Genomic DNA, 20,944 nt, shown 5'->3' on the forward strand with positions numbered 1-20,944 from the left:
GAAGACAGGTGAGGGACGTCGGGGAGGTGTGACTCGGCCTGCCCAGCCTGGCCCGGGACCGCCAGGAGGCAAGTCAGGAGCCTGGGACTCCACCACTCCTTCCCCCTCACCCTCATGTGCCACTCGTCAGCGAGCCCTCAGCTCCAGCCCCAAACATCCTCCAACCCACCTTCTCCTCCCGCTGCCCCGCCGCCCAGCCTGGCCCCACGCAGCCCCGTCACTGCTCTCCGGTGGCCGCCTCTGTCTGCTCACCACCCAAAGCCACAGCCTCAGCAGGTCACATCACCCACTCACAGACACCCCCGAAGGGCGTCTCACTGAGACCTGGCCCACCGCCGCCCTCTCACACCCACTGGGCCCTGGTTCCTGCACCCCTCACCACACGGTCAGTGCCAGGTTGGCTCTTCAGCCCTTCTCGGCCTCAACACAACCATCGTGCTGGGCCATCGGCTCCTTGTTCCTTCCTAGATTCCAAATTGTCACCACGTACAATTCTCCTGCTTGTCTGTCTTCTCCGGAATGTCAGCGGTGCACTCTTAGGGGCTAAGCTCTGTGCCCCACAAATTGCTATGCTGAAGCCCAAACCCCAGTGCCTCAGAATGTGACTGTATGGAGATAAGGCCTTTGGAGAGGTGATTAAACTAAACTGAGGCCATCATGGGGGCTCTAATGCAATCTGACTGACATCCTTAAAGGAGGGGATTAGGGCACAGAGAGACACCAGGGACATCTGCCCACTGAGGAGAGACCACATGAGCACACAGGGAGAGGGTGGCTGTCTGCAAGCCAAGGAGAGAGGCCTCAGAAGAAACTAAACCTCCCCACACCTTGATGTTGGTCTCTCGCAGCTTACAAGGCTATACGAGCATAGATTTCTGTGGCTGAAGACCCCAGAATATTTTGTTATGGCAGTGCCAGCAAACCACCCCAGGGAAGGCAGAAGGCTGAGCAGTCCCCAGAAGCTCTCGGGGAGGCTGTGGCCACAGAGCACCAGGGCCTGAATTGCCCATGTCCTGAAAGCTGAACCAGAGTCCCATCAGGACAGAGCCAAGACCTCAGAGGCCAGAGAGAGGACGTGACAAGCCCAGCCCTCAGGCGAGCTCCAGCCACAGCTTTGTCGCCTGCCAGTAGGGGCCTGTGTCTCCACAGCAGAAGAGAGAAGCAGACCACCCCCACCCCTGCCCCCCAACCCAGCCAGCCCCTGGCTAGTGTTCTGGCAACACCCTCTACTCCCACCCCAGGAAAGGGCGGCCACTCTGAGCCATCCAGACTGCAGCCTCTCGGAGATTCATTTCTTTCCTCTTCAAAGCATTACGGATTGATTGCCAAGTCTTGCTGTAAATCAAAAGAAAGTCACTACTCATTACCTACTTAGAATCCCCCGAGCTCTTCCTGGGAAACCATTTCTCAGCTGTTTGATCTCTGAGCCACCGCACTATCTCCAGGCACGCCACCCATCACGGCAGCCACCAGACACTTTCTTCTTCTGGGCTCCTTTCTCAGCACCTAGATGAATTTGTACCTTTCTCCAGTTTCAAGAAGAGCTGCCAAGATAAATGATTCAAAGACTCCAGCTCGTGCTGAAAATATATGGACTGCATAGAGCCTATTCAGAATAACCCCACGCTGGGGGAAAAGGCTCCGACCACGCTGTCATCCCACGGGTAACGCTGGCAGGCGGGCCCCTGCACGTTCCTTCCTGTGTCCCTTCACCTGCACGACAGTGACACTTGTCCATCTGCAGCCAGCACCAGCTGCCCATGCCTCGGTCAAGCCCCTCCTACCCCTCAGCACAATGTCACCCGTGGCCCTAGGGACATACGCCAGCTGTGGCTAGTGGGAACCAAGGAGGTATCCCGTTTTTCAAACTGTGAATGCAGGAGGACCCTCTTTCCCCAGTCCTGCAGCTGGTAACTCTTTCCCAAGAGACCCCTACCCACGAAAGGGCTGCTCACCACCCAAGGGGGCAGGGCCCAGCCAACAGCAGCCTCCCCCACCCAGGGTACCCATCTCCACAGCCAACAGCCCAGCTCCAGATCAAGCAGTCCAACCCCACTTCTCTTGCTGGGATGAACATCAAGACAAAGTAGAACAGAAGAAACAAGCCCAGCAGGCCCCGACCCTAAAAGCTACCAGGCGCCTGCCTGTGTAGGGGGCTGGATGGGCAGGAATGTCCACCAAGAAGCCATGGCCAACCCAGGCTGGAGGGATAGGTACAGCATGCCCAGCCCTGGCCGGGACACCCAGGCCACTGTGCTGCTCCTGAAGGTCAGGACATGAGAAGGGCCACACCCCAGGCCTGGACACAGAAGGCAGGGGACTGTCACTCAGCAAGCGAGGGGACCCAAGGAGCAGTCAGGAGTGCAGCCCGGTGCTGTGGGTGGGACACATCTGAGGAGGATGCCAGGCAGGGGGTGGTGGTGGGAAGCACAGATGCAGGATGCTGGAGCAGAGCGGGGATGAGGAGTGGCCGCCACAGAACTGGCCTTTCCAGCAAAACGGTGGAATTAACATAAACGCAGCCCGCTAAGTCTGGGGGCAGCGGTAACCACACCAGGTTCCTGCAGGTGCTGGCCGGGGGATACCAACCTTTTGCCCAGGGCCATGACCGAGGGCAGAGCCATCGTCTTATTCTCCTTGGAGAAGCAAGGGACAGAGGGAACTTGAGTCATGACAGTGCAGGGGCCTGAAGGAACCCAGGACGCTCCACAGGGACAACAGGTGAGCCCAGAGCCCTGGCCTGAGGTCGGTCACCAACACTGGCCTTGGCCCCCAGCCAAGCAGTGGCAGCCTGGTTCCCAGACATCCTCATGTCCTCGAAGCCTCAAGCACAGCATGCGGAAAGTCCCAGGTCCATGGGAGCTGCAAGAGCCCATCTCCTGACCTTCTACCCAACCCTGCACCCTTCTTCACCTGTTCTGGGGCAGCTGTGGGAGGAGAGGCCATGGCAGGCCTTTCCACAATCAGAGAAGCTCAGAGGTGCACCTGCCCACCCTCCAGGCCAGGGACCAAGGGGAGCCCGGGCTCAGGGCACAGAGGCCGGCCTGGCCCAGCGTGGGTGGAGGTGGGGGCACTTCTGCATGGCACCTGATGTTGGAACCTCTAAGCGGGAAAGCCTCTCTGTGGTTCCACCGTCAATTGCCTCTGGGTTTTAAAAGCACACAAGTCAGCTGGCAGATATGGAAACGGGCTTTCAGAGTTCCTGGATTAAACCCTTCATGACATCTACAGAATTCAGAGCTGGCAGGGAAAAACTCCCAGCCCAGAATAATTGCTCCCACAGGGAGCATCTTTCTGCACCAGAATGTAATAGGTCTGGATGAGAATATTCTAAAAACCGTACCAAACCTTGCAGCAAAATCACAACTGTTTGGTTGTTTGGGGAGCCAAACTGAAATAATGGCTCTTGCAGGGTAATTTCTCACCGGACGCTCCTGAGACCCTGAGTGATTGTTCTGATCATCAGACCCAGGCAGGGAAGACTGCCCTCCAAGGTGGGCCCATGACCCACACACAGCACCCCTCCCTATTCCTATCTATCTGCCATGGGGTTCCTCCTATACGGAAAAGCAGAAAAGCTACTCCCTGGTGTGCTTGAGGGCCAGGACCTACTCAGAGGCCTGGGGGCACCTGCCTGGTAACTTGTAAAGGAGTGAAGTTGACCAGAGATTTATACACAAAATGAGAGCGGCCTTTTTTTTTTTTTTCCCCCATAGTGCTTCCATTTTTCTTGAAATACATGACCCCTTTGACTATCTTCTCTCTTCTCAGAGACACTGGTATCTGAGAAATCTTTCTCAACTATGAAACAGCCAGTGGCATGAGAGCCACGAGAAAAGGCGGGGGCGGGGTCTGCCTTAGTGCTGGGGGAGGCAGCAAGGCTCTGCCCTATGGGCTGCTGCTCTATGGGAGCTCCGGTCCAAGAATACTATTAATTTCAATGTCTAGGGAAACCCAGAGAAGTTTCCTGATTTTTAATTGCTAAATTAGAATGACCAAAACAAAACAAAATCTCATTGTGTGAGCTAAACTAACTCTGCCTATGCCCTGGGTCCAGCCCAAAGGGCTACCCACCAGTATAAACCTCTGGATTTGGACAGGGTAGAAAATAGTGGGGACACCAGAGATTCTAACCCCTCTCCTACAAGACCTTAACCTGTTAAGTTTCTGGAAGCCCACAGGGGCTGCAGGCCAATCTCACCAGGGCCCCAGGGGGAGGTAGGCCAGCTCGGGGGTATGGCCTAAACCAACTCCTGCAGCAGCCAGGGCTGGGGAGATGTCTCCCACTGCCAGAGGGCGGAAGCCCGCTGCACCCCCGGTGTGGCTCACGCCCTCCTCAGCACCTCAGAGTGGCTCATCTTGACAGTGAATCCACAGGCAACCCTAACCTTCCTCTCCTTTTCTTCTGGGCCTGAGCCATTTCAACAGCACCCAGCATCTCAGGGTCAATCAGATGGCTCTCAGCTGCGCAGAAGGAGCCAGAGTGAATCTCCCTGTGGGAAACGGGAGGAAATCTAAAAGCGAGTCCCGAGCCCATGTTTTTATGGGATCCACAAGGACAGCACATCTGAAGAGCAAGAGCCGACAGTCATGGATGGAGAAGGGGCCATAATAGGGAGGGGCTCTCCAAGACCACAGGCATGGTGGCCAGGTTATAAAATGGGTGTATTTGGGAGGAGCAAAGCTTCTGGAAGGGGGTGGTAGGAAGTGAATGGGAAGACAAGCCTTCAAACTTTCCACCAATGCAGAAGTGTAAGAGAAAAACTGAGAGCCCCAAGACAATGGCCAGTGACCCAATACCTGTGGAATGAAGGCCTTAAATGAAGGCCCTGAGGAGAAGAAAGGTTTCATTGTTCAGATTAGAGAATCAGTTTCTAGACCATTCAGGAGCTCGTAGGGACAACCGCAGGCTTGTCTACACAGCTGTTGGCACCCAATGGGTCACCACGTTAGCGCCTATTACTAAGAAGAAAGGAAGCCACAGAAAGATGGGGGCGTGAAACCTGTCCAGGGTGACATGATAAATAATTCCATCACAGGTCTCAGATAACATGACCTGGGGGATAAATGCCTGAGCCTGGGGAGTGACCAGCGGGATAACAGGAAATACAGAGCGCGTGACACACTCACTTGAGAGTGCATGCGGCCACCACCTCTGGCCTGTCCTTGCTGGTGGCCCAGCTGTTCCTGACTCCACAGCGCTGCTGATGACATCACCGGACCTGTCACCCGGATCACAGTTGACAGGCTGTGTCCTTCAGCACCTTGTCTGGTCTGTGTGCAGGTGTGACTGCTTCTTTGCTCGACGCTTCACTGGCCCAAGTCAGAACACACCTGACCGGAGTCCTGCCACTTGAGCTGTGCTGCCCTCTGCACACACACACGCCGCCTGGCTAGAGAGCAGTCAGCTAACACCAAGCCCACTCACACCTCTCTCCAGGTGCTGCCTACAGGGCTCCCACCCAGCTAGCGAGGCTGGTGGAACGGTTACTCCTGGAGCCCGGCTGAAGCACAGAATAGCACAGAGACAGATCCTTGGGAGATACTGCTGCACTCAAGAATCCTGTAAGCAGGTCTCCCCTGGTGGCTCAGTGGTGAAGAGTCTGCCTGCCAGTGCAGGAAACGTGGGTTCAATCCCTGATCCAAGAAGATCCCACATGTTGTGGAGCAACTAAGCCCGTGGGCCACTATTAAGCCTGTGCTCTAGAGCCCGAGAGATGCAACTGGTAAAGCCTGTGCGCTCTAGGGTTCCTGCTCCGCAACAAGAGCCACCGCAGTGAGAAGCCTGTGTACCACAACTAGAGAAAAGCCCGCACAGCAACGAAGACCCAGCACAGCCAAAAATAAATAAACAGAAAATTAAAAAAAAAAAATCCTATATGCATCGGGCAAGAAAATTAACAGCTCCCTAGAAAGGAAAAGCATATGATTTGCCTAAGGTCTTCAGCAACAATGAAGGGAATGTGTTCAAAGAACAGAGATTCAATACCTGGGAAGCCATACTTCACATAGGCAAGGAAAGGATCCTCTGACATTCAAGGTTAAACTAAATGCTTTAAAGCAGGGGTCCCCAACCTCCGAGATCTAATGCCTGATGATCTGAGGTGGAGCTGATGTAATAACAATAGAAATAAAGCGCCCAATACATGTAATGTGCCTGAATCATCCCCAAACCATTCCCCCACCCTGGTCTGTGGAAAAATTCTTTTCCATGAAACTGGTCCCTCGTGGCAGAAAGGTTGGGGACTGCTGCTTTAGAGGAAAGGGGGAACGCAGGGCAAAATACGGGTCCATACTGGATTCAGTAACACAGTGACAATTAAATAACTATCAACCTAATTAACTTTTTAACAGAGGTAGAGAATGGAGAGAAATACAGGTCATTTTTTCTTAATTTAAAGATATATTCTATAATAAAAGTGGAATGCATAAAAAAAGAACAAAGGAAATTTCGCCAACTTTCCAAAGACAAAAAAATTTTTTCCTAAAGCCAGAACAGAAACCAGGATGTGCCAAAGGAGGCTCTGATGAGAAACCAAACAGATGTCATCACCACAGATGGCACTGGCTCTCCTAACACTTAGGGGGGCTCCATTTGGAACAGATAAACGGCAACCAATGAACAAAGTTTACAATAAAGGAGTAAGCAAAGACGTATCAGGCAAATTTCACAAAGAAAACATTTAATAGCCAAACCAGTATCAGTTTAAGTCAGATTTAAGACGAAAAGGATTAATTAGGTCAAAATGGTTCTTAAAAGCCATAAAAAGGTAAAATATCACAATAATGTCATAATCATCAAGCTTTAGGCATCAAACAACTTGGGATGGAAATGAACAAAACAAAAGCTACTAAAAGTCACAAAGAGAATCATAAAACCATTTCTCTTAATCTTAAATATAAAAAAATAAGGAAGGAGCCAGAGGATTGGAATAAGATAAGAAATCTGATTTAATGTACACCAAAGTAAGTAATATACAAATTAAAAAAATAGTTTCTAGTATTCCATAAAATACTGACCAAAAAGACATCTACACAGGCCACAAAGAAAAATCTCAAAATGTACATAGACCACAATCTGTCACTACAACGGTGATAAAACCAGAAACTAATAACAAAAAGTTAACAAACCACATTTACCTAAAAATGAAAAGAAATGCTTTTAGTTTATTTCTGGGGTTAAAACGTGAGTCAATCAAAACCTCTTAGGATATGGTCAAGACAGTATTTAAAAATGTAATAGCTAAAATTCACATATTATTAAAGAAGAAAAAACAAAAAACTAAGATTCAGCTAAACAAGTTAAAAGACGGATGTTCAAAACAAGGTGAGGAAGTGGGGGAAGAAAGGAACCAATATTGAAACTAGGAATCCATGAGTTAGACAAGCAGAACCAATGAATATGTTTAATAGCTGGTTTATGACAATACCAATAAAACTGATACAGTTTTAGCAGTGCTAATCAATAAAAAAGAACAAGAATGAGAAAGGAAATACAACTATAGTTACAGAGAATTTGGGGGTGGGGGTGGGGGCCATGCTCTGAGGCTAGCAGGATCTTAGTTCCCCAATCAGGGATTGAACCTGAGCCCTGGCAGTGAACCACTGTGTCTGAACCACTGGACCACCATGGAATTCCCTAGAGAATGTAGTTTTTAAAATTAAGAGAATAAAATTGATAACTTGCTTCTAAGAAGTTCAAAATTCTTGATGAAAACAAAAACTTTCCAGGAAAATGTACTGTATTGACTTAAGAGAGAGAAAGTCAGAATAAAACATCCTCTGCGAGAAACTTAAAAAGGTATCAGAGAAATTCTCCCGAAAGAAACAGTGGGTTCTGACAGCATCAGAAGACTTCTTTATACCTTCAAGGAGCAGACAGCCCTGATGCTTTCTAAATTGTTAAGATGGATCAATTTAGAAAGTGGAGAGCTTCCCAAATCATGATCTCAAAAAAACAACACGGCTAAAGAAAAATAGAAGTATACCTCAATCCCTTATTTTGGAACCTACATACAATGCTAGTAAAAGAATATCATCAAAACAACCATTATGATGCTCACTACCTACACTGTTCTATATAGTGTACATGTATCAATCAACTCACCAAATCGTCCCAACCATCCTATGAAGTGCTATTATTATCCTTTCTTCCAGATGAGGAAACCATGGCACAACTGTGACCCTAACCCAGGACACCAGTCTGCAGAGACCATGCCCTAATCACCGAAGTACACTGCCTCCCCTTTCAGTCCTGCAGCTTATTAAAACAAGAATCTACCACAACAAAGTAAGGCGTACCAGGGATGCCAGGCTGGCTCTCCACTGGGAAGTCTGCTCACAAAATTCATCTAAGGGACACCCAGTGCCTGGTCTTGGTATCTGATACTGTGCTCCAGTAAAAGCAACCAGGGCTTCTCAGAGAAATGGCTGATTTGAGGGATGGAGCAGGAAATATACAAGATGAGCCTGGAGCATCCTGCAGGGCCAGAAAGAAAGGAAGCACTCAAGAAGCAAAATTATGGGGTATATCAGTGGGACAAAGGAGCCTAATGAAAGAATCCCCATTGGCTAAGCTGGAACGATTTAAGCAATAAAATAGTGTAATATTGGTTTATAACCCAAGGTATAAAACACAGTATCTATGAATCCATACAGACAGAAGCAAATAAGCCATTGAATAAACAGGAAACAAGAGACAAATCTCACCTACAGAAGAATTATAAACAGTGTATGTAGAAAACTCCCCACTTAAGGAGACAGAGCATAACGCCCCTTAAGCATGAGCTGCATACTGTGACTTCCTTCTGAAGAATACAGTACGGAAAGTGGGAAAACACGTATGTTTACAGTGGAAAGACGCGACAGACGCTGCCTCAGTCAGGTGATCAAGGTCAGTATCAGTGATGAGTCAGGTCACGAGCATGTACTCTCACAATGATGACATATAAAAGTGGCCCTTTACCTTTGAGGTCCTCCTCCCAATGACACATACCTCCAGTCCAAGCAGGAGAAAAACATCAGAAAAACTAAAACTGAGGGACGTTCTGCAAAATACCTGACCACTCAAAACTTTAGGTCACTGAAAACAGGGGAAGTTGTAGAAATTGCCGCAAGCCAGGGGAGCCTACGGAGAAGGCGATGGCACCCCACTCCAGTACTCTTGCCTGGAAAATCCCATGGACGGAGGAGCCTAGTAAGCTACAGTCCATGGGGTCGCTAACAGTCGGACACGACTGAGCGACTTCACTTTCACTTTTCACTTTCATGCATCGGAGAAGGAAATGGCAACCCACTCCAGTGTTCTTGCCTGGAGAATCCCAGGGACGGGGGAGCCTGGTGGGCTGCCGTCTCTGGGGTTGCACAGAGTCGGACACGACTGAGGCGACTTAGCAGCAGCAGCAGGGGAGCCTAAATGTAATGTGGGATCCTGGAACAGAAGAAAGTTATTAGGTAAAAGCTAAGGAAGGAATCCCCTGGTGGTTCAGTAGTTGGGACTCAGGGCTTCCACTGCAGGGGGCACGGGTTCGATCCCTGGTCAGGGAACTAAGATCCCGCATGCTGCACTAGTGCAAATAAATAAAAGAAATAAAAGATATTACGGAAATTGGAATAAAATATGGACTTTCATTAATGATAATGTATTAACGCTGTCCATTAGCTGTGACAGTATATCACAAGCACATTAGTGACAGGGGAAAAGAGAACTGTCTGTAAAATTCCTGTAACTTTTCTGTGATCTAAAACTGTTCTGAAGTTAAAAGTTTATTAACTGCTTAAAACACAGAGACAAAAGGCTGATAAAATTCAACATCCTTTCCTGATAAAATCTCTTAGCAAGCCAGGAAGAAAACACTACTTCCTTACACTGATGATAAATATTTATCAAAAATCAACAGTCAGCACCAGGTTCAATGGTGACATACTAGAGGCAAAGCCATAAAGATGCCAACCAGCACCACTGTTATTTAATGGGTTCTCCAGGGGCAATTCCCCTGGCATGTGAAAAGAAAATGCCTATTTCTGTTGGGTTTGCCCCCAAAAGCCCTAATTACAGTTGCATTCACCAGGGTGCATATTTGCAGAAGCCCTTCCCTCCAGTTCTTTGCTGAGCTTTCAGGCTGAATACCAAGCAGTCTAGTTTCTGTCCTGAAAGTGAAAGTGTTAGTCGCTCAGTCATGTCTGACTCTTCTCGACCCCATGGACTGTAGCCTACCAGGGTCCTCTGTCCATGGGATTTCCCAGGCAGGAATACCGGAGTAGGTTGCCATTCCCATCTCCAGAGGATTTTCCTGACCCAGGGATCTAACCAGCGTCTCCTGCATTGCAGGGAGATTCTTTACAGTCTGAGCCACTTACCAGACACTTGGTTTATGTCCTAAATGTGCCCATTTCTCAGTTATTTTTCGATCCAAATGAGCCAATCAGGCTTCAAGCCACAGATCCCCACAGCCTTCCAGCCTCCAGGGCCACCTACACTCCAGACACCAGACTCTGCAGAGCCTCATAGTTCCCCTCTCTGATACTGGGTGGCCCAGGGTGAGGTCAAGTCTGTTCAGAATTCCAGGAATTCTCCACCCAAGACAGCTCTGACTTCTCAGAAAGGGCTCAGCTCGAACACCAAGGCGTGCACAGCTGGTGGGGGGGCAGGACTCATGGACGGCCTTCCTGAGGGGTGCACCGAACAGACGGGGGTTTCCTGACCCCCTCGTGGTGGGCTGTGTGTGGTCCATCTCCAACAGCCGAGGAAGTGCTGGCAGGAAACCCGCACCGGCCTCACAGCACAAGGCAAAGAGCCGGTTTGGCCACATCAGACCTGGGGGTCTCAGTGGGCCAGGCCACAGCCGCATCCCTCAGGGTGGTGGGCGAGAGTGAGTCATGTCTGCTGTGGAGGGTGCGAGGCACTCACTGCCCAGACAGCAGCCAGACCCACGGAGGGCCCATTACACCTGTACTTACCTAGCGGCTCTAGTCTCAGAGGTTGCCTGGACCCAGGCCTGCCCCAGAGGCCCCAGGCAAAAGTCTAGTAGCTTCCCAGGGTAATAAACAGAGGGCAGTCTCATGGAGGCCCAAGCTTGTCCAGGCTGAGACCACATTGGGTTGGACCACTCCAGGTGACATCTCCAGACCCTCCAGGAAAGCAGGAAGTAATAACGGCCTCTTGGTGATCTGCATCACCGATGAAACCTGGATCTCCAGTGAGACCCATGGGGTGGCCAAAAACACACAGGGCCATGCCTGACCACCGTGCCGGGCAGGGAGAGCCCTGGGCAAGACCCAGAGCAAGAGGAGAACCATGCAGGCCCAAGAGTCTATGAGATGGCCCCTCAGGGGCCACGAGGTGCACCACGAGGAACGGGCAGAGAAAGAAGAGGGCCATAGGTCGAGAGCGGGAGATGCAGTTTCTGCAGATCTGAGAAGCTGGCCAGACTAGTGAGGGCGGGGTGGCACTGCAGAGAATTTGGCGGCGGGGTGGGGGGCAGTCAGGATCAACTGTGCAGGCAAGGCCTGGGTGGGAGAGAGACCTCTCCACACCTGCCTACGCTCTCTGCGGCCACAATCACCACGGGTTTATAGGGTTGTGAGGCTTCCGGTAAACTCTTCCACCTTCCAATTATCCTCATTGGAGTAACATTTTCTAATCCTCAGGAAAAACAAACAACATAGGCCTTGTTTAACAAGAACACAGCAAGGGTTTTTGTTTTTGTTTTTTTTGCAGCCTATTCCCTGGGGTGGGTAAACTGCAAGCTCAACCACCAGATCCAGCGACACATGGCTGGAGGGAGTTCACGTGTGAGTGTATGGTGTGGCGTGTGGTATATGTGTGGTATGTGTGTGTGGGGTGGGGCGTATGGGTATGGTATGAGCAGTGGGGTGTGTGCATATGATGGGATGTGAGTTTGTGAGGGACTGTGTGTTGCAGTGCAAGTGTGTGTGAGAGTATGTGGTGGAGTGTGTGTGTGTAAGGTGTATGATATGTGATGTGAGAGCTGGCGTGTGTGTGAGAGAATGTGTGGCAGAGTGTGTGTGTGTGGTATGAGTGCTGGGTGTGTGCACATATGTGATGGGATGTGAGTTTGTGGAATATATGGTGTGGGGTGTGTGTGTGTGTATGGTGTGAGGTGAGTGACGGGGAGTTTGTGGGAGGATGTGTTGCAGAGTATGTGATGGAGTGTGTGTGTGTGCATGTGTGGGATATGTGGTGTGAGCAGTGGGGAATGTGTGTGTGGTGTAAGTGGTGGGGTGTTTGTGAGACAGGACATGTGGTAAGAGTGTGTGTGTGTGTGATATGAGTGGTGCGGTGTGTCTGTGTGACGTGTATGTGCGGGGGTTGCATATGGGGGGGGACCCCCCTGCAGCCCTGGGGAGAAGCCCCTCAGGCCAGGTCCCGTCTCCCCACCCCCAGTCCGGGCCCAGCGGGCACACGGAACACACAGAACTGTGACTTCCTCCCTCTGACCAAAGGGCAGGAAGAAGCAAGGCCACTCTGAGTGCAGAGCGGCCCGGCTGGGCAGCTGGTCACCAACAAATGACTCAAAGAAGACAGGAGACTCTTACTGTGGGCTGCCGTCTGTGATGGGGCACAGGGAAAATCAGGCCCTGATGGGGGTCTCCAGACAGGGTCTGCCAAGAAGGACCCCAGCCAGGGGAGGAGGACAGCACTGTGCTCGTTCCTTGTGGCCCTCACAGACCCCCCTGCCTAGTCAGTGACACCCACAACCCCCGGGAAGCTGCCGGGAAAGGGCCCGAAATGTACCGCCTGGAGAGAGAGCACAATTTCAATTAAGGTCCCAGACTGTCAAAAAACGTCAAGTTATTAATCTCCTCGTGGCAAATGTGAACCTGGACCTGCTTACACAGCCAATTGAGCGTGCTCTAAATTAGTGTTTGCAGGTAATTGATTCAGCTGCCAGCCCCACGCCGGCCGCTACAAGCCGGTGACGCCACTAACATTAAATAATACGGGGCGGTAAAGCGCGCTGCCTGACCGGGCCTGCAGTCAGATGTCGTTAGCGCCCGATGTACCCAAACATTAACGTCTCATCGGTTTAATACAATTTACGATACCTCAATTGCGGAAACTGATTTTCATTTCCTATGGAGCCCTGCTCACAGGCACAGCGCGGAGGAGGGGGGAGTCTTAATAAATGGCAGTGGGTCGCTTTCATTTCTCTAATGTGCCCTGAAGATTTTATGACAAACCTTTGATGATAAAACAAGAAGACAAGGCTTAGAACTGGGTCTCCTGGCCAGCAGCCCCTGTCTGGGTCTGAGCACCATTGTGCTGGGGGTGGTGTGCCCTCCTTCCGGAAAGTCAGTCCTGTCTCTTCCCCCTTCAATCCTGACATGCAAGGGCCCCTGTGCTTCTTGCCCTGAGTCCCCACTTCTGTGGGCTGGGGCTTGGCCATGCTCCCAGCAGAACACCCAGAAGATTCTAGGGACACTTCCAACCTGGGGGTCAGTGGCCTGCAGGGAAGTCACTGCCTTGGACCATCCCGGGCATCAGTCCAGCCTGTGCAATGAGCACCACACCTCCAAGGGAACCTCCACCTGCTTCAGACGAGATCTCACACTCCCACTCAGTCAAGAGAAGAACGCTGAAGTTTACAGCTGGCAGAGAGGACAGGAGAAAAGTAGTTCAGGACATTTTCTTCTCTTGCGCACCCATCCATCTAACTCACCCAAGTGTATTTCCTGACACCAACTGTGGGGCGGACACTGCAGATTAATGAGATGCTGGGGCCTCTAAGGGGAAGTTCCTAGGCTCCAAGGACACAGGCCACAAAACAGCATCCCGGGCCATGACAGACACATGTCTGTGGGGAGAGCAAGCCTGAGGCAGAGATGTGGGCCCACCTCACCACTGAAGACTGAGTGGTGGCACCGGTAGTAGGGGGTACCCTCCTCAAATCTGGCCAGGGACACCCCAAGATGCAACAGTGTCCCAGGACAGTTCAGTTCAGTCACTCAGTCATGTCTGACTCTTTGCGACCCCATGGACTGCAGCGCGCCAGGCTTCCCTGTCCATCACCAACTCCAGGAGCTTGCTTAAACTCACGTCCATGGAGTTGGTGATGCCATCCAACTGTCTCATCCTCTGTTGTCCCCTTCTCCTCCACCTTCAATCTTTCCCAGGACAACCACCTTCCCATTGCCTCTAGTCGGGGGGGCAACATCATCTGCTCCCCAGGGTCACTTGTCCTGCCTCTCCCATCCCCCTTGCCCTTCAGGAACAGACTCCATCTCCTGTTCTCACCATCTCTGCCTTAGCTTTTCTCCAAGGGGAAAATCGCCCCCACTCTCCACCCCAGGAACCTCCTGCTCTCAGGGTTCAGGGACCCACAGATCAGATGCCCCCCTGCCCTGCCTGGCTGAGGCCGCAAGGGCAGGCACTGCTTCCCATCTGTACCCCCACGGCCAGCTGCAGAGTGGGCAGAGCCACAGTAGGTGCACAGCAGTGCACCCACCTGGCACTTGAGCTGGATTAATGCCCCTCATCACCCTTAGGGTGGCTGCTTCTGGCCCAGAGCCTCAGGATCATTTCTCGGAGGTCTGCCCCGATCCACAGAGGAGGCGGCAGTGGGGCCGGCCTGGGACAGGTAGGGGGCGGGGGCGGGGGGATGGGTGGTGGGAGACCAAGCAGCGTGTAGACAGATGTAAGCTCTCACCAGAGCTCAGCTTGTCAAGAGGCTCTCCTTCAAATGACAGCCAAATGCAACATGTAGACGTTGAATCCCAACTCACACAGGCCAACTCAAAAAGGACAGCTTTAGACAATGTGTGGAGAAGGCAATGGCACCCTACTCCAGTACTCTTGCCTGGAAAATCCCATGGACGGAGGAACCTGGAAGGCTGCAGTCCATGAGGTCGCTAGGAGTCAGACACGACTGAGTGACTTCACTTTGACTTTTCACTTTCATGCACTGGAGAAGGAAATGGCAACCCACTCCAGTATTCTTGCCTAGAGAATCCCAGGGACAGGGGAGCCTGGCGGGCTGCTGTCTATGGGGTCACACAGAGTCAGACATGACTGAAGTGACTTAGCAACAGCAGACAATGTGACCTAGACACTTGTAATATTAAAGATGACTGTTAACTTCGTGGTTATGTGAAAAGGAAAAAAGTACCCTCATCCGCTGAGACACCCACTGATGTACTTATAGGTGAGATGACTCCATGTCTGGGGTTTGGTTTTAAACACTCCAGCAAAACAAAACTAAACAAAAGCCCTGATGGGGACTTGGGTGTTCATTACACTCCTCTGTAGCTGCTGTTCTTGTTCAGTCGCTCAGTCATGTCTGACTCTTTGGGACCCCATGGACGGCAGCCCGCCGGGCTTCCCTGTCCTTCACTATCTCCTGGAGTTTGCTCAAACTCATGTCCACCGAGTCGGTGATGCCATCCAACCATCTCATCCTCTGCAGTCCTCTTCTCCTTTCGCCTTCAATCTTTCCCAGCATCAGGGTCTTTTCCAGTGAGTCTACTTCGGGAGTATTTGAAATTTCTCATTAAAAGAAAGAAAGAAAAAAAAAACCTCTATTGCCTGGGGTCAAGGAGTGAGGGAGCAGGAGGAGGTATTTCAAGTGGCCGGCCCCTGACCCAGGGCCCACACCCATAGGAATCCCAGGGCAGATACCATGTTGCAGCAGGAGACCACGTGGAGCCAAGAGTTCTCCTCTGGCAGGAGCCAAGAGTCCTCCTCTGGCAAGAGTGACAGAGCTGGGTCCCTGAACACTCACCAGTTCTGTGCCCTCTCGTGGGAAGGCACAGCAGCGGGGCCTCTGAGGCCATGTTAACCTCTTATCTCCCAGGATAAGAAGAGAGAAATACAGAGGACTCCTTTACAGGTTATTAGACTTTGGAGAAAAAGATGCCTACCCCCAAAGCCCAGGATGATGATGACCATGAATGTCCACGATGCCCACAGCTGACCCTGTCTGCACCTCATCCTCACCCTGAACTGATGAGGTGGGCTGTCAGAATAGGCTAGGGGTGTGGAGGCAGGCCAACCCCAAGGGCACCTTGGGTAGACTTGGGCCCTGCAAGGGGGGAAGGGGAGCAGCACCGAGCTCTTACAAGGACAGGCAGGAAGGTGCAGCCCAGGATGGATGGCACAGGGTAAAACATTTTTTTGTGCTCACAACATTTCTGACATCAAATAAGTGGGTTTTCCACACTAAGCAATTCTCCAGTTCTCTGTGACACCTTCTGACACTGACTGCGGGAGTTAGTTGCAGACGCCACAGATTAAGGGATCCATACCACAAAGCTGGCCCCTCTGCAGGCACCAAGCCCAAGCCCAGGCCCCTTTTACTAAACTCTGATCAGTGATCAGCCTGAAATCAGGGGTTCCCACCAAGCCTCGCCTTGGGTTTCATAGTCTGCTAGCACGGCTTGCAGAGCTCGGGAAAGTGCTTTACTTGCTACAACCACTTGAAAGATAAAACTCAGCAAGGGCTGAACAGGAGAGCAGCACAGGGCCAGGCGTCAGGCGAAGGGCAGAGCTTCCAAACCCTCTCCAGGGGCACCACCCTCCCACCACCTCCCCACGTTCACCAACCGAGATGCTTTCCAAACTCTGTGGTTTAGGGCTTTTATGGAAGTGCCATTACCTCCTTAGATACATGACTGATTAAATCACAGTCAGAACTCAGCCTCAATCTCTAGTGCCTCTCTCCTCCCACTCTGAGGGTCCTTCATTAATATAAGGGGCCTCCCTGAGGGCTCAGTTGGTAAAGAATCTGCCTGCAATGCAGGAGATCCCGGTTTGATTCCTGGGTCAGGAAGATCCACTGGAGAAGGGATAGGCTACCTAATCCAGTATTCTTGGGCTTCCCTTGTGGCTTAGCTGGTAAAGAATCCACCTGCAGTGCAGGAGACCTGGGTTCAATCCCTGGGTTGGGAAGATCCCCTGGAGAAGGGAAAGGCTACCCACTCCAGTGTTCTGGCCTGGGGAATTCCATGGACTGTATAGTCCATGGGGTCACAGAGTCAGACATGACTGAGCAACTTTCACACTCACTCACTCATTAGTATAAACTCAGGTGTGGTGGAAAGGGGCTTATTGTAAATAACCATATGCTCCTCTCTATGAGGGGATTTCAAAGGTTTTACAAGCTCTGTGCCAGGAACTGGTGGTAGAGACAAAACACGCATTTCTTATTATGTCACTTGCGGAAAAATGGCAGCCTCTTCAGTGTCCTCTCTCCACAGGATGGGGGCTCCCAGGTCGTGTGGCCACTAGTGGGAGACTTGGGAATGGGGGCTTCCTGCCCCAGGAGGTGTGTGGGAGGCCAACCACTGGGGCAGCTTGGGGCTGACTCCAGGGCTTCTTCATGCCCTGGGGAGCAGCCTGCTGACCCCTGGGTCCTGGAGTAGGGCTGAGGAACTGGCCGGGCCACACCCAGGATAGAGGGGCAGCCCCCGCCCCACCTCACGGCCCCCGGCTGGCAATGGGCTCAGCCTAATTGGAGCCACAGGACGACGGAGCTCTCCAGAATGCTTTATGAGCCACTTAACCATCCCTTGACCCAGACGTCCAAGCACAGCAGACATAAGGGCAGTGTTTACACATAAAAATGGCAAGCTGTTTTACTAGCGGCTTTCTGAGTCACAATAGCAGCAATTTAGTAAAGTTTCCCACAAATGGCAGAAAGTCCAAGAGTGGAATGCTGGGGCACTAAACCACCCTGAAAAGTAATCAAAGACCATTACCATCAAACACTCTGCCAAGAGGCAGGGAGGTGGCCCCATTGAGGAGAGAAATCCTCTCTGCCCATGACGTTGAGTCTGCCCCTAATCCCCGCTCAATCTGTGCGCCGGCCGCCGCGCCTCATCTGTTAACTCGCTCTGGGAACATCAATTACCGCTTTTTACATTTTAATCTTTACCCAGAGAAACATGGCAGCTTACCTTTCCATCTCATATTCTTTCATTCCCACTTTTACAGCCTTCATTACCTGGAGGACGGACATTAAGCAAAGACATTTGTATTAAGGAGATAAGTAACACTGCCTTATAAATAATGTATAGCACTTTTTCCAAAGAATCACTTCTTTAAAAAAAAGAAAGATACGTGCGCACAGTGGTGCAGAAATGTGACAAATTAGAACTTTTTTTTTTTAAAGCTCCAAAGTCATACAGTTTATTTAAACCACTCTGGAGCACTTCTATTCAGCAGTCAATAAACACCTCGGCAGGCGAGTGGAGATTTAACCAAGAAGTGTCGGGTGAATACTTACTGCTCAGAAGGCCATGGCCACTATCCTAGAAGGTTTCCCTCCTTATAAAACACAGACAACATGAACTGGAGCAACAGACTCCGTTGCTCCCAAGGATCCCCGTACGTCTCCTGACACAAGGCTACAGAGGTCAGTAAGTAGGCACGGGGCTAGCCCACTCAGCCAGACTCATTTTGGGAAATAAACTTTCTTCGGGTCAAGTGGAAAGGTCTGGGAAAAAAACATGTGAGGGTGTTTTCAGAAAATGTATGATGGTCACAAATGTGCTTGATTCGTGGATAAGGACCACAGATTATTTTTTTTAACGGGTTTTATTTATTTATTTAAACTTTTGGCCACACCCTGTGGCATGTGGGATCTTAGTTCCTCAACCATTCAGCGAACCCACACCCCCTGCATTGGAAGGTGGTCTCTTACCCACCGGACCACCAAGGAAGTCCCAAGGACCACAGATTTTTTCAAAGGAGCTGGGACGGCCAGGATGCCAGGAGGGAGAGTCCTATTCTCCCAGAAGCGGGTACTTCTTGTTGGGAAATTCTCCGAGAGTGGGAGTTTTAAGGTGAGAAACTGGGGCAGAGCCTCTGTCCTGCATGTCCTGTCCCTACTGGGGAATAGTAAGGAGCCAGCACTGTGCTTCCAGCCTGCAGAGGCACTTCCTGCCTGCTGGTGTGGCCTGGGGACCAGTGCCACCCCGAGACCGTCCATCTCAACACTCCCCTCTCGGGCACACAGAGCAAGGCTGCTTCCCTGGCCCTCCCGAATGGCAGGTCCAACGAGCCAGCACCCAGCTTACCTCCCGGTGGGCCTCACTGGAGATTTTATTGGTGTAGCGCAAAACCTCCAGCTCCATGTCCGTCTTGAAGACCCGGCTGCAGAGAGGAGAGAAACAAAGCAGCAAGTCAGCGACTTCCAGTGGGAGCTGGCCGACTCCTCCAGGGAGACCCTGCACTACACCCTGCACCGCCTGAAGAGGAGCCTGGGGCTGCAGATGGGCTGCCTGGGCGTGGGGGTGGGCAGAGGATGGGCCACCAAGCCTCAGGGATAATAAACTGAGCTAGGCATGGCCCTCGAGACCCAACACCAGCCTCAGGGGCGTGGGTTGTTTCCAGTGATGAGATTGGGAAGCCACTGTGGGTGGCAGAAGCCCAGATTCTGTGGCCAGAGACAGCTTGCCTCATCTGGACTCAGCTTCCTCATCCATTAAATGGACAGCTACATGGTAACACTGCATGCATGCATGCTAAGTCCAGCTGTGTTTGACTCTTTGCGATCCTTTGACTCCTCTGTCGCGGCATTCTCCAGGCAAGAATGTTAGAGTGGGTTGAACTGCTCTCCTCCAGCATGGCAAGGCTGCTGGACCTGAATCTTAAGTGTGCTGACTCCCAGCACTCTGCCCAGATGGCTGAAGAGTTCTCCCATTTCCTCCTCACCTAGCCCACAGGTCAGGCAGCCTTGGAAAACCACGTGATTCAGGCCCCTAGCGTGAGACAGGGTCATGGTGGGAACAGGGACGGGGCGGAAAATGCAACAAAGACACCCTGCCATCCCCTCAAGGCTCAACTGTGCCTCCTGCCAGCTGCACTCCAGGGGGGTCCTCCCAATAAACTCACATTAGTTTGCCCAAATTTGGTTTGGTTTCTGGTCTCTGCAATCAATCAGAAGCCTAAGTCAGACTCCTGTAGAGAAGCTAAATAAATATTCATTTTCTATTTCTACTCATTTGAAATAAGCAACTGTAGGTCATGAACGGTTAAACAGCAGCTCGTGAGCGTTTAAACAGCAGCCCGGTCCAGCCCTGACGTGCGTGGAGTTCTTTGTGCATCCCTGATGGCCAAATCTGGTCACTTTATGAAAGGTGACCTGGCTTTACCAAAGGGCCCACACGGCCACCTCTCCTCTCACAATGGGAACATGCTCAAGCCCCCTCAAGATCAGCATGGGAGGGGACTTCCCTAGTGGCCCAGGGGTTAAGAATCTGCCTTCCAATGCATGGGACCCGGGTTCCATCCTTGGGGGCGGGGGGCGGGGGGGAGGGGACTAAGATCCCACATGCCACAGAGCAGCTAAGCCTGTGCGCTGGAACTAGAGTCCATGCACCACAACTTGAGAGTCCGCGTTCTGCAATGGAAGATCCCTCATGCTGCAACTGAGACCCGACACAGCCAAAAACAAGATCAGCACAGCATACTGTCATGGTGATAGATTAACGCCTGCCCCTCCGTCCAGAATGCACCTGGTCTAACCACTGTCCTCCTCTGAAGCCTGGTGGCTCTGAGCTAGTCTCAGCCAAGGTGGCCAAGGATGGCATAGAGCACCCATCTCCACCAGATGCAATCCCCAACACACACTGTCTCCATGGTGCCCAGCTGGACAGCCATCAGCCATTTCTCACCAGGAAGGAAGGAAGGCACTGTACAGCACAGGGACACCTTCCTAAGCCTATAAAACCTTCTGGGGGAACGTGGGAAAGATCAACCACCCACCCACTGAGACTCTGTCCAAACAAACACTCCTTCTTTATTGAGGACCAGACCCGGAAGTCTCAGCCTGCTCTTTATCATCATAAAGGTACTCTGGCTCCACCTCCAGGTGCTGTGAGCAGTGCCACCTGGGGGAACCAAAAGCTGGCTCCTGTGCCCCAGAGGGTTAGGTCCAAATCCACTCACAGGATAACCCAGGGGCCCCTGGTACTTTGATCCTGC

General features: G+C 51.5%; 1 protein-coding gene across 1 annotated transcript in view; it reads right to left on the reverse strand.

The window, feature by feature from the left end:
- The window catches only part of PEPD (peptidase D), a 119,569-nt gene that overhangs the window by 56,819 nt on the left and 41,806 nt on the right, over positions 1–20,944 (reverse strand). Inside the window, exons 8-9 of the mRNA XM_055554082.1 lie at positions 19,036–19,111; positions 17,914–17,960 (exon numbers count right to left, since the gene is read on the reverse strand). Of these exons, the coding sequence (XP_055410057.1) occupies positions 17,914–17,960; positions 19,036–19,111 (123 nt within the window). The remainder of the gene's footprint in view (positions 1–17,913; positions 17,961–19,035; positions 19,112–20,944) is intronic.

The sequence above is a fragment of the Bubalus kerabau genome, chromosome 17 (genome assembly GCF_029407905.1).
Source record: "Bubalus kerabau isolate K-KA32 ecotype Philippines breed swamp buffalo chromosome 17, PCC_UOA_SB_1v2, whole genome shotgun sequence".
NCBI lineage: Eukaryota > Metazoa > Chordata > Mammalia > Artiodactyla > Bovidae > Bubalus > Bubalus kerabau.